We start from the raw sequence: 13,419 nt of genomic DNA on the forward strand, positions 1-13,419 counted from the left end.
TCCAGATTGTCCATTTTATTGGCATAGAGTTGCTTGTAGTAATCTCTCATGATCTTTTGTATTTCTGCAGTGTCAGTTGTTACCTCTCCTTTTTCATTTCTAATTCTATTGATTTGGGTCTTCTCTCTTTTTTTCTTGATGAGTCTGGCTAGTGGTTTATCTATTTTGTTTATCTTCTCAAAGAACCAGCTTTTAGTTTTATTGATCTTTGCTATTGTTTCCTTCATTTCTTTTTCATTTTTTTCTGATCTGATTTTTATGATTTCTTTCCTTCTGCTAGCTTTGGGGGTTTTTTGTCTTCTTTCTCTAATTGCTTGAGGTGCAAGGTTAGGTTATTTATTCGAGATGTTTCCTGCTTCTTAAGGTGGGCTTGTATTGCTATAAACTTCCCCCTTAGAACTGCTTTTGCTGCATCCCATAGGTTTTCGGTCGTTGTCTCTCCATTGTCATTTGTTTCTAGGTATTTTTTGATTTCCTCTTTGATTTCTTCAGTGATCACTGCGTTATTAAGTAGTGTATTGTTTAGCCTCCATGTGTTTGTATTTTTTACAGATCTTTTCCTGTAATTGATATCTAGTCTCATGGCATTGTGGGCAGAAAAGATACTTGATACAATTTCAATTTTCTTAAATTTACCAAGGCTTGATTTGTGACACAAGATATGATCTATCCTGGAGAATGTTCCATGAGCACTTGAGAAAAATGTGTATTCTGTTGTTTTTGGATGGAGTGTCCTATAAATATCAATTAAGTCCATCTTGTTTGATGTATCATTTAAAGCTTGTGTTTCCTTATTTATTTTCATTTTGGATGATCTGTCCATGGGTGAAAGTGGGGTGTTTAAGTCCCCTACTATGAATGTGTTACTGTCGATTTCCCCTTTTATGGCTGTTAGTATTTGCCTTATGTATTGAGGTGCTCCTATGTTGGGTGCATAAATATTTACAATTGTTATATCTTCTTCTTGGATTGATCCCTTGATCATTATGTAGTGTCCTTCTTTGTCTCTTTTAATAGTCCTTATTTTAAAGTCTATTTTGTCTTATATGAGAATTGCTACTCCAGATTTCTTTTGATTTCCATTTGCATGGAATATCTTTTTCCATCCCCTTACTTTCAGTCTGTATGTGTCTCTAGGTCTGAAGTGGGTCTCTTGTAGACAGCATATATAAGGGTCTTGTTTTTGTATCCATTTAGCCAATCTGTGTCTTTTGGTGGGAGCATTTAGTCCATTTACATTTAAGGTAATTATCGATATGTATGTTCCTATTCCCATTTTCTAAATTGTTTTGGGTTCGTTATTATAGGTCTTTTCCTTCTCTTATGTTTCTTGTCTAGAGAAGTTCCTTTAGCATTTGTTGTAAAGCTGGTTTGGTGGTGCTGAACTCTCTCAGCTTTTGCTTGTCTGTAAAAGTTTTAATTTCTCCATCAAATCTGAATGAGATCCTTGCTGGGTAGAGTAGTCTTGGCTGAAGGTTTTTCTCCTTCATCACTTTCAGTATGTCCTGCCACTCCCTTCTGGCTTGTAGGGTTTCTGCTGAGAGATCAGCTGTTAACCTTATGGGGATTCCCTTATGTGTTATTTGTTGTTTTTCCCTTGCTGCTTTTAATATGCTTTCTTTCTTTCTTTGTATTTAATTTTTGACAGTTTGATTAATATGTGTCTTGGCGTATTTCTCCTTGTATTTATCCTGTAAGGGACTCTCTGTGCTTCCTGGACTTGATTAACTATTTCCTTTCCCATATTAGGGAAGTTTTCAACTATAATCTCTTCAAATATTTTCTCAGTCCCTTTCTTTTTCTCTTCTTCTTCTGGAACCCCTATAATTCGAATGTTGGTGCATTTAATGTTGTCCCAGAGGTCTCTGAGACTGTCCTCAGTTCTTTTCATTCTTTATTCTGCTCTGCAGTAGTTATTTCCACTATTTTATCTTCCAGGTCACTTATCCGTTCTTCTGCCTCAGTTATTCTGCTATTGATCCCATCTAGAATACTTTTAATTTCATTTATTGTGTTGCTCATCGTTGCTTGTTTCATCTTTATTTCTTCTAGATCCTTGTTAACTGTTTCTTGCATTTTGTCCATTCTGTTTCCAAGATTTCGGATCATCCTTACTATCATTATTCTGAATTCTTTTTCAGGTAGACTGCCTATTTCCTCTTCATTAGGTCTGGTGTATTTTTATCTTGCTCCTTTATCTGCTGTGTGTTTTTCTGTCTTCTCATTTTGCTTATCTTACTGTGTTTGGGGTCTCCTTTTTGCAGACTGCAGGTTCGTAGTTCCTGCTGTTTTTGATGTCTATCTCCAGTGGCTAAGGTTGGTTCAGTGGGTTGTGTAGGCTTCCTGGTGGAGGTGACTGGTGCCTGTGTTGTGGTGGATGAGGCTGGATCTTGTCTCTCTAGTGGGCAGGTTCACGTCTGGTGGTGTGTTTTGGGGTGTCTGTGGCCTTATTATGATTTTAGGCAGCCTCTCTGCTAATGGGTGGGGTTGTGTTCCTGTTTTGCTAGTTGTTTGGCATAGGTTGTCCAGCACTGTGGCTTGCTGGTCATTGAGTGAAGCTGGGTGCTGGTGTTAAGATGGAGGTCTCTGGGAGATTTTCGCGGTTTGATATTATGTGGAGCTGGGAGGTCTCTTGTTGACCAGTGTCCTGAAGTTGGCTCTCCTACCTCAGAGGCAGAGCCCTGACTCCTGGCTGGAGCACCAAGAGCCTTTCATCCACACGGCTCAGAATAAAAGGGAGAAAAAGTAGAGAGAATTAGTAGAAGTATGAGGAAAGAAAGAAGGAAAGGAGGGAAGGAAGGAAGGAAGAAAGAAAGAAGCAAAAAAGGAAAGGCAAGAAGGAAAGAAAGGAGGGAGGGAGGAAGGAAGGAAGGAGGGAAAGAAGGAAAAAAGACAGAAAGAAAGAAGATACAGTAAAAATAAAATAAAGTATAATAAAGTTATTGAATTAAAAAATTCTTATTTAGAAAAAAAAAAGGGACGGGGTAGAACCTTAGGACAAATGTTGGAAGCAAAGCTATACAGACAAAATCTTACACAGAAGCATACACATACAACCTCACTAAAAGAGGTAAAGGGGGAAAAATCATAAATCTTGCTGTCAGAGACCACCTCCTCAATTTGGGATGATTCGTTGTCTAAAGGAGGGAAGGAAGGAAGGAAAGAAAGAAAGAACGAAGGTAAAGTATAATAACGTTATTAAAATTAAAATTAATTATTAAGAAAAAAAATTTTTAAAAAACCATGGACGGATAGAACCCTAGGACAAATGGTGGAAGCAAGACTATACAGACAAGATCTCACACAGAAGCATACACATACACATTCAGAAAAAGAGGAAAAGGGGAAAAAAATCATAGATCTTGCTCCTAAAGTCCACTTCCTTAATTTGGGATGATTCGTTGTCTATTCAGGTATTCCACAGATGCAGGGTATATCAAGTTGATTGTGGAGCTTTAATCCGCTGCTTCTGAGGCTGCTGGGAGAGATTTCCCTTTCTCTTCTTTGTTCTCACAGCTCACCGGGGCTCAGCTTTGGATTTGGCCCTGCCTCTGCGTATAGGTCACTGGAGGGCGTCTGTTTTTTGCTCAGACAGGACGGGGTTAAAGGAGCCGCTGATTCGGGGGCTCTGGAGCACTCAGGCGGGCGGGGAGGGAGGGGAGGGAGGGGAGGGAGGGTCACGGAGTGCGGGGCGGGCCTGCGGCGGCAAAGGCCAACGTGACTTTGCACCAGCATGAGGCGCGCTGTGCGTTCTCCCGGGGAAGTTGTCCCTGGATCCCGGGAACCTGGCAGTGGCGGGCTGCACAGGCTCCGCGGAAGAGGGGTGTGGAGAGTGACCTGTGCTCGCACACAGGCCCCTTGGTGGCGGCAGCAGCAGCCTTAGCGTCTCCCGCCCGTCTCTGGGGTCCGCGCTTTTAGCCGTGGCTCGCGCCCGTCTCTGGGGTTCGCCCTTTTAGCCGCGGCTCGCGCCCGTCTCTGGAGTTCCTTTAAGCAGCGTTTTTAAACCCCTCTCCTCACGCACCAGGAAACAAAGAGGGAAGAAAAAGTCTCTTGCCTCTTCGGCAGGTGCAGACTTTTCCCCGGACTCCCTCCCAGCTAGCCGTGGTGCACTAACCCCTTCAGGCTATGTTCAAGCCCCCAACCCCAGTCCTCTCCCTGCGCTCAGTCGGAAACCGAAACCCGAGCCTCAGAGCCTCAGCTCGCAGCCCCGCCCGCCCCCGCGGGTGAGCGGACAAGCCTCTCGGGCTGGTGAGTGCCCGATCCTCTGTGCGGGAATCTCCCCGCTTTGCCCTCCGCACCCGTTGCTGTGCACTCCTCCGCGGCTTCGAAGCTCCCCCCTCCACCTCCCGCAGTCTCCGCCCGCGAAGGGGCTTCCTAGTGTGTGGAAACTTTTCCAACTTCACAGCTCCCTCCCACTGGTGCAGGTGCCGTCCCTATTCTTTTGTCTCTATTTTTTCTTTTTTTTTTCTTTTGCCCTACCCAGGTACGTGGGGAGTTTCTTGCCTTTTGGGAGGTCTGAGGTCTTCTGCCAGCCTTCAGTAGGTGTTCTGTAGGAGTTGTTCCACGTGTAGATGTATTTCTGGTGTATCTGTGGGGAGGAAGGTGATCTTCGCGTCTTACTCTTCCGCCATCTTCAAGGTCCCCCCCTTATTCTTTTAATGGTTTACTTGGGGTGTTTCTTTATAAGCAGTCATGTCATCTACAGATGGAGACAGCTTTATTTCTTCCGTTCTGATTTTTATGCCCTTTATTTCTTTTCTTGCCTATTGCACCGGCTAGAAGTTCCAGCACTGTGTTGAATAAGAATGGTTAGAGTGGACATCCTTGCCTTGTTCCTGGTCTTAGGAGGAAAGCATTCATTTTTTCACTATCGAGTATAATGTTAGCTGTAGGGTTTTTTATGGATCAGGAAGTTCAGGAAGTTCTCTATTCCTGCGTTTCTGAGAATATCATGAGTGAGTGTTGGATTTTGTCAGATGCTTTTTCTGCATATCTATTGATACGATCATGCACACGTTCATTTTTAGCTTGTGAAAATGATGGATTACATTGATTTTTGAATATCAAATCAACCTTGCATTTCTGAAATAAACCCTACTTGGTTATGGTGTATAAATTTATAACTCCTTTTCCGTATTGTTGAATTCTGTTAGCGAACATTTAAAGGATTTTTGTGTCTATCTTCAGAAGCAATATTCTGTGGTTTTCTTTTCATACTTGCCTGCTTTTGGTATCAAGATAATAACTAGCTTCTTAAAATGAACTGGGAAGTGTTCCCTCCTATTCTCGGTTTTGGAAGAGATTGTGTAGAATTTGTGTTAATTCTTCTTTATATATTCTGAATAATTCTCAAATAACACTATCATGGTCTGGAGATTTGTTTTTGGAGTTTTAAAATTATGGATTCAATTTACTTAATAGTTACAGGGCAATTCAAATAATCTATTTCATATTGGTTGAGTTGTGGTAATTAGTGGGGTTTTTTAGGAATTGGTCCATTTTGTCTAAATTGTTAAATTTATGTGTGCATAAATTCTCTTATTATCCTTTGGATGTCAGTAGGTTCTGTAGTGATACTGTTAACCCTGTTTCATTCCTGATGTTGGTAATTTGTATCTACTTTGTCTTTTTTTTTTTTTTTTTTTGGTAGGGTATGAGGGTGGGGATCATTCTTGCTAGAGGTGTGTTAATTTTATTGTTTTTTACAAAGAACTAGCTCTTTGTTTCATTGGCTTTTCTCTTATTTTTCTGATTTCATTAAAGTCATTCATATTTTTATTACTTCCTTTCTGCTGCTTGATGTGGGTTTGTTTTGCTCTTTTTCCAGGTTCTGCTCAGATTATTGATTTGAGACTTTTCCTCTTTTCTTGTGTGTATGCACTTAATGCTATAAGTTTTCCTCTCATCACTGCTTTACCTGTGTCCTGCAAATTCGGATATGTTGTATTTTTATCTTTGTTCACTTTGATTTTTTTTTTCCACCTTTCTTGAGATCATAGTTTGTTTATCCATTCATCTGTTGATGGACATTTAGGTTGTTTCTGGTTTAGGGCTATTACCAAAGAATGCCATGAGTATTCTTGTACAAGTTCTTATGTAATATAACATATGCTCTCATTTCTTTTGGATAATTTCCTAGAAGTGACTATCATAAGTGTACATATAACTTTTGAAGGAATTGCCAAACTGTTTTATTAGCAATTGATTATTGCTAATTGACCAAAATGATTATTAGCAATTTTTTGTAGCTGTAATTGATAAAAGTTGACTTGTGATTACTTAGAATTATTTTAATGATTCTTCACCATAAATAATTTGAGAAACACTGCTTGGAGTAGCCCTGGAGGGGTAGATTTAGGTAGCTACAAGAACTCTCCTTACATTGTATAAGATAAAGCAGAGTGAGTACAGATGGAGGTAGGTTGAAGGTTTTGAAAGGAGGAAAAGTACTCTGATCAGAGTACTCTGACTTTAACACTGCTGTTAATGAAATATGAGACAGGGTCATTAGCTGGGTGAGTAGAGAGCCTTTAGCAATATAAGATTGAGGAAGGAGGAAAAGATGTGAATTCATCTCACAATGAGAACATACATTTATTAGAAAAATGTAGTAGGTTTTTCTGAGAGTTCTGAGTGCCTCTTTAAGTTTTGTGGCCATAAATTTGAAGTAAGACCTGTTTTCAAGAGTTTCTCCAATTAGTTTAGTTGTTTAGATACAGATAAATAGAAAATATTTATTTAGGTTTAATAAGGACTAAGCTTTTTCCTTTGCTAATGTGAGATAGGAATGGTGGAGGGTCAAGAGGCTTTTGCAAGGGAGTGATTCTAGAGTTGTGGAACCTCAGCCAGTTAAGGAAAGGAATGAGGGGGATGGTGGATTGTGAAAAGATAGTAGGGTCAGTGGATTACAGGACCCTGTGCAGTCAAAGGATAGTTGCAGTAGGAAGACCATAGTAAGTAAAAATGTAAGGAAAGGAGATGGTGATCAAAGAGTAGGATTGTGGAAATAGTTTTCAGAGGTGGTATGATTTTTGGTGATCTACATGATCTAGTCAGAGATATAACTATAGATATAATCTAATATAACTGTAGGAGAAGGTGGCTGAGGTGGTGTTTAGGAAAAGACAGTTGAAGAAGTCAAGGAGCACAGAGGCCAAAGAGTTAGACTGATTTTCTGTATGTATGTTGGAGTTCCATTATGGCCAGCATAATGATGGAGAGAAAGACAGTGAATCATGTGCTAAAGGCATCAATGAATGAAGAGGGTGAGGAAAGACTTTGAGGGGGGTAGTTAACATAGCAAAGATAATGGGTGTTAAAGTCTGATCATATGATCTTCAAAGATCTGAAGTGGGGCTCAATTAACGGAGGAAGTAGTACAGTGGAGATTGATGAGGACACCCTCCCCACTTCTGAGTCCTGAAGTGCTCTGAAGAATTATGGGAGGAAAAGGTCACCATTTGAAAGGTCTCTAGGGAGAAGTATCTTCCAGGAATAGCCAAGTTTTAGCTAAAACAAGAAGAGAGAGCATTCAGAGAAATTGAAGATAGAGAGCAGTAATGGGGATGGTATCCTAGCGAACATGCATGATCCAGGAGGCTTGGACTTACTGTGCCTGAGCTAAACATGGTGTGATGGAATTAGTTAGTTATGGTAGTTTTTTGGATGAAGGTGGCAAATGAGTTAAAGTTAGAACTCAGAAAATTTAGCTAGGACCTGGGACCATCAAGCTGCTTTTCAGTTTTTCAGGTCAACGTCAGACAAAGACCTCTTGATATAAAATTTATTCAGCAGCCCAGTGATTTTTGGTAGCTTGGTGGTCTCTATTTTTCTGGGATTGTAGCGGTTATATTTGTTAAATTTCTTGTCCCTTTTTGATGGACTCGGACTTCCTCATGTGTTTGGTGATTCTTAATTCTCTGTCTCCCGTGACATGCCAGTTTATTCTTCTAAAAGCCTTGGACTCCATGGGTTTCCTGGCTGAACACTGTGGCTTCTTGTCTGCTTCCTTCTTTTGGGCTCATTGAACATTGTTAATTTTCAGTCACACACACACAGTGTTAATTCTTTCAAACATAATATTTTATCTTTCACTTCTGCATGTTTGTTATAGGAGAGGAGATTTTGGCATGTATTCAGTTCATTATCTTGACACTGTCAAAGCTAAACTTTTAGAAAAGAAAATTGATTATAACCCAAATTTCCAACCGTAGGGAATGGGATAGAATGTGGTATATCTATATAAAAGAACATTATGCAGGTATTAAATTTTTGTTTTGCAAGGACATGGAGGTAATGAGAAACTGCTCTCGATAAATTTTTAGTGATGCCATTTGCTAAAACGTATATGCTCTATTGATGGATATAGGCTGGCATTAAAATGTAAATGTTTAAGGACCTCAAGATTTTAGGTGTTTTTTATTTGTTTTAAGTTTCTATATTTTTCATATTTTCTATATTGAATATGTCATAATATACATTTATAATGGGGAGGAAGAGGGAGTAAATTTGACTTGGAAAGAAAGGTAACTAATAAGCAAATTATATGATACGATAACCTTATCTAATTTAACACAAAATTCTATTTTTGCAAAAAATACATTGGGTGTATGCATCTGTGTCTTGAAGAAAATCATAACTCTGTCTTAGGTAGACCATGTATGGTTTTGATAAAAATTCCACTGGTAAGTTGCATGATCTGGTTTTTTTTAATGACTTACCCTGAATATAAACATACAGATTGAGGATTAAAATCTCAAAATACTAATTTGAAGTGCTAGTAGAAAATAATTTAATGGAAAGAAAATAGTTTATTGTGGTTTTAAATTAGTAGGGTGACATAATCTTCACCATCATTTCTATTGCTGGTTTATTGAAAGTCTGTGGTATACCATGTGACTGTTTTCAGTTTTATGATATATAGTATGTGAAATCTTCCTATAAATATTTAGAAATCTGCTGATTGGCTTTATAAATATTTCGTTTATTTAGCAAATATTTACTGAATGCTAACTATATGCTAACCACTGCCCTAGGTACTTGGAATGTATTGCTGAACAAATAAAGAGACAGGTGGTCTGGTAGGAGTAACAGTTTAATTCTAATAGGATACCTTTTAGTGAGAAAAAAACCCATGTTCTTAGGTTGTTTGCATTTTTAAAACTGTTTTACTAAAGCCTAATAAACCGGGAGAAAAAACAATCTCCAGTGCTAACCTGCTTTTGTTTTATTAGATTGAGGACCTTCAGCAGGCTTTAACAGTAAAACAAAATGAAGAGCATGATCGACAGAGGAGAATAAGTAATACCCGCAAAATGATAGAAGATTTGCAAAATGAGCTGAAGACCACAGAAAACTGTGAGAACCTTCAACCCCAAATTGATGCCATTACAAATGATCTGAGACGAGTTCAAGATGAAAAGGCATTATGTGAAGGCGAGATAATTGATAAGCGTAGAGAGAGGGAAACTCTAGAGAAGGAGAAGAGGAGTAAGTTTTTTGTTTTGTTTTTTTTTAACATCTTTATTGGGGTATAATTGCTTTACAATGGTGTGTTAGTTTCTGCTTTATAACAAAGTGAATCAGTCATACATAAACATATGTTCCCATATGTCTTCCCTCTTGCGTCTCCCTCCTTCCCACCCTCCCTATCCCACCCCTCCAGGCTGTCACAAAGCACCGAGCCAATATCCCTGTGCCATGCGGCTGCTTCCCACTAGCTATCTACCTTACTACGTTTGTTAGTGTGTATATGTCCATGACTCTCTCTCGCCCTGTCACAGCTCACCCTTCCCCCTCCCCATAACCTCAAGTCCGTTCTCTAGGAGGTCTGCGTCTTTATTCCTGCCTTACCCCTAGGTTCTTCATGACATTTTTTTTTTCTTAAATTCCATATATATGTGTTAGCATACGGTATTTGTCTTTTTCTTTCTGACTTACTTCACTCTGTATGACAGACTCTAGGTCTATCCACCTCATTACAAATAGCTCAATTTCGTTTCTTTTTATGGCTGAGTAATATTCCATTGTATATATGTGCCACATCTTCTTTATCCATTCATCCGATGATGGGCACTTAGGTTGTTTCCATCTCCGGGCTATTGTAAATAGAGCTGCAATGAACATTTTGGTACATGACTCTTTTTGAATTTTGGTTTTCTCAGGGTATATGCCCAGTAGTGGGATTGCTGGGTCATATGGTAGTTCTATTTGTAGTTTTTTAAGGAACCTCCATACTGTTCTCCATAGTGGCTGAACCAATTCACATTCCCACCAGCAGTGCAAGAAGGTTCCCTTTTCTCCACACCCTCTCCAGCATTTATTGTTTTTAGATTTTTTGATGATGGCCATTCTGACTGGTGTGAGATGATATCTCATTGTCGTTTTGATTTTCATTTCTCTAATGATTAATGATGTTGAGCATTCTTTCATGTGTTTGTTGGCAGTCTGTATATCTTCTTTGGAGAAATGTCTATTTAGGTCTTCTGCCCATTTTTGGATTGGGTTGTTTGTTTTTTTGTTATTGAGCTGCATGAGCTGCTTGTAAATTTTGGAGATTAATCCTTTGTCGGTTGCTTCATTTGCAAATATTTTCTCCCATTCTGAGTTTTTTTAAACTTACAGTGAAGACATGTTTATAAAATGGAGATATGTCTCTGTTGATGGGCTTTCTTCTTCCCCTGATCATGTCTCTAAATGTTCATGTCTGCTTGTTGAGGAAGCTCAGTTCACTTCTTCCATTTTAGTGTCTTAATTACCTATATCTATTGTGTAATGATTTGCCGCAAGCAGACCGTTGTCTTATGTCAGATTTTGGCAGTTGATTTAATTCTCTAAAAATACTTTGCTTTATTTTCTTTACAGTCACTCACTTTTCTGTTTTTTCTCAGGTCAAATTTAAGCTCTTCATTCTAGCCTTCATAATCTTCCATTAGCTTTGCTTCTTGAAGCCTGTCCAATTTCATCTTTTTTTTTCTTTGCTATAGACCATGTGGGCTAGATCTGTAGCATTATTCAGTTAGAGGAGATCTTACATTCTGTCTGCTCAGTATATATGACTAAGGTCAGTTAGTAAAAAAATTTGTTTATATGTTTAGCAAAATGCTAGGTGTATGGTTTAAAAAAAATAATAACACTAGACAAGAAGGGTGGCCCAGTGCCTTTCCAACTTCCAGACCCACTGTCAAGAGTAAGCACTCTTAACTATTTCAGTAACTTTTTCTAATAGTCTTTCATATATCTTAATCATATTTTTATTTTACCATGTCTTGGTTAATCAACTTTAGATATCATCTTTTAATATTTTGTTGCTTCAGATGTGGATTTCAACTCATGACACCTCCCCTACCTATTATTGTAATTCCCCAAATGGGATTATTATATTAATATTAGTAATCATTAACATTTATTAATGTTTATTACCAATAATATTCTTTTTTTTGTCATTTAATATTTGTTGATAATGCTTGAATGCACATTTATAAGCTAAAAATACTGATACTCCTAGCCTTTCTTTTTACTTTCCTCCCTTTAATTCTTTAATATGTACTCTGGTTTTTATAGTTTAAAGGCTGAAAACATACTTTATTGAGAACCATAATTAAGTTTTATATGGTCTGTTTATGGGTTGATTCTACTAGCTAGAAATATTAAGTATTATTTATGTTATTACAACAAGAAAACTTGCTCACAGCAGAGCCAAGTAGTGCATTATGATCTAATTTCTGTTCATTGATAATTTTTTTTTAGGATTTTAATTTACCATTTTTTAGAAACACCATTTACTTTAGCATTTCCTTAAATTGGGAAAAAAATTATCAAGCATTCTTTTGAGTTCTGAGACCTTCCATCCTCCTCCCAGCTAAACTGATTGTTCTCAAGGTCTCCTTATGGCTGTTACCTAGGACTTCTCTCACACCTTTTCTGTGTTGAATAAAAAGCTATTCCTGAATTCTGTGTCTTCATTTTTCTTAAATTACTTCCTTGTTTTGTAAGAGTACATCTTCACATAACCTGCTAAGAAGAGATATTTGGGAATTAATTTGAGTCTTTGCATCCCTGAAAAATCTTTACTTCATTATCCCCTTTTTTATTTTGGTGTTATAAAAATCTAGCTTGAAAATAGTTTTTCTTTCAGAATCCTGAAGGCCTGTTGCCATTGTCTTTTGATAGGAAATCTAATGTTTTCTCATTATTTTGTATGTGACCTATTTATTTTTGGTAGTTTAAAGATCATCTTTTATCCCAGGTGTTTAGAAACTTAAGAATGATTTGTCCAGGGTGGGTCTTTTTCAGTGTGTTGGGTACTTGCTGAGTGGTGTTTATAACCTTTAGATCTAAGATACTCTTTTATGTTATTAATAGATTATTTCACTAATTAAAGTGTTCAGAGGAATAATGCTTTATTTTCCAATTTTAGGTGTGGATGATCATATTGTGCGTTTTGACAACCTTATGAATCAAAAGGAAGATAAGCTGAGACAGAGATACCGTGACACATATGATGCTGTTTTATGGCTGAGAAATAACAGAGACAAATTTAAGCAAAGAGTCTGTGAACCCATAATGCTCACGGTAAGAAATTTGTTCATCTTAGTAGTATCTGTTATTTTTATTATTGTAATCATTGTAGGTTTTGTTGTTTTAAGAATTCTTAGTCTTGTTAACACCCTGCTTTTCCATTAGTAGACTTGTGGCATCTGGTATGCTGCTGAATCCATACATGAGCTTTTTAAAGGGTCCTTGATAATAAACCTATGAACTTTTTCTTGATAGAAGTATGAAACTGGCAACTTATTGACCAAGAATCATGTGTAAACTTGGTTAGCTGGTTTCCTTCTGGCAATTGCTATTCTTCGGTTATAACAGGCAATATATTAAATGCTGCCAAAGGGGTAGAAAACTGCTATAAATAAATACAGTTGATATGGAACACCTGACAGGATAGACAACAAAATCATCTGCTACAAAAATAAAGCATTCTGAGGATTCTGAGAATGAAACCAACAATTTATTGACCTTATAAACATTTGATAAGTCTTATTAGTGATCATGAGTCATCAAGAATAGGGCAAGCTGTATTTAGTAAATCATTTAATGAAATGTGGGTGTGGATTTACTAGGAAAATTTCCATCTAAAATATTTTAAATGGTAAGTTGGGCCATGAGAAGGAATGAAAAAGTAAAACCCACATTCTTTGCTAATGACATGTTTTATACACACACACACACTTAAAACTTCAAAATGATAAAAGGATTATTTTTGCTAGATGATTTTTTTTTTTTGGAAAGAATTCACTGTAGATCCTTGTAGGATTCATGAAAAGTTCTATATTCTGTAACTCCTGTTTATATTATGCTTTATTCAAAGTCATTTCATATAGTTTGCATTATATTAGCAAAATTAGTATGCATAATACT

General features: G+C 37.6%; 1 protein-coding gene across 5 annotated transcripts in view; it reads left to right on the top strand.

Moving 5' to 3' along the window:
- SMC5 (structural maintenance of chromosomes 5) overlaps positions 1-13,419 on the top strand; it is a 112,640-nt gene that overhangs the window by 55,217 nt on the left and 44,004 nt on the right. For all 5 annotated transcript variants that reach the window (XM_004276409.3, XM_033440195.2, XM_049710926.1 and 2 more), the window contains 2 exons: positions 9,234-9,489; positions 12,419-12,573. In XM_004276409.3, the coding sequence (XP_004276457.1) occupies positions 9,234-9,489; positions 12,419-12,573 (411 nt within the window). The remainder of the gene's footprint in view (positions 1-9,233; positions 9,490-12,418; positions 12,574-13,419) is intronic.

The sequence above is a fragment of the Orcinus orca genome, chromosome 6 (genome assembly GCF_937001465.1).
Source record: "Orcinus orca chromosome 6, mOrcOrc1.1, whole genome shotgun sequence".
Classification (NCBI taxonomy): Eukaryota; Metazoa; Chordata; class Mammalia; order Artiodactyla; family Delphinidae; genus Orcinus; species Orcinus orca.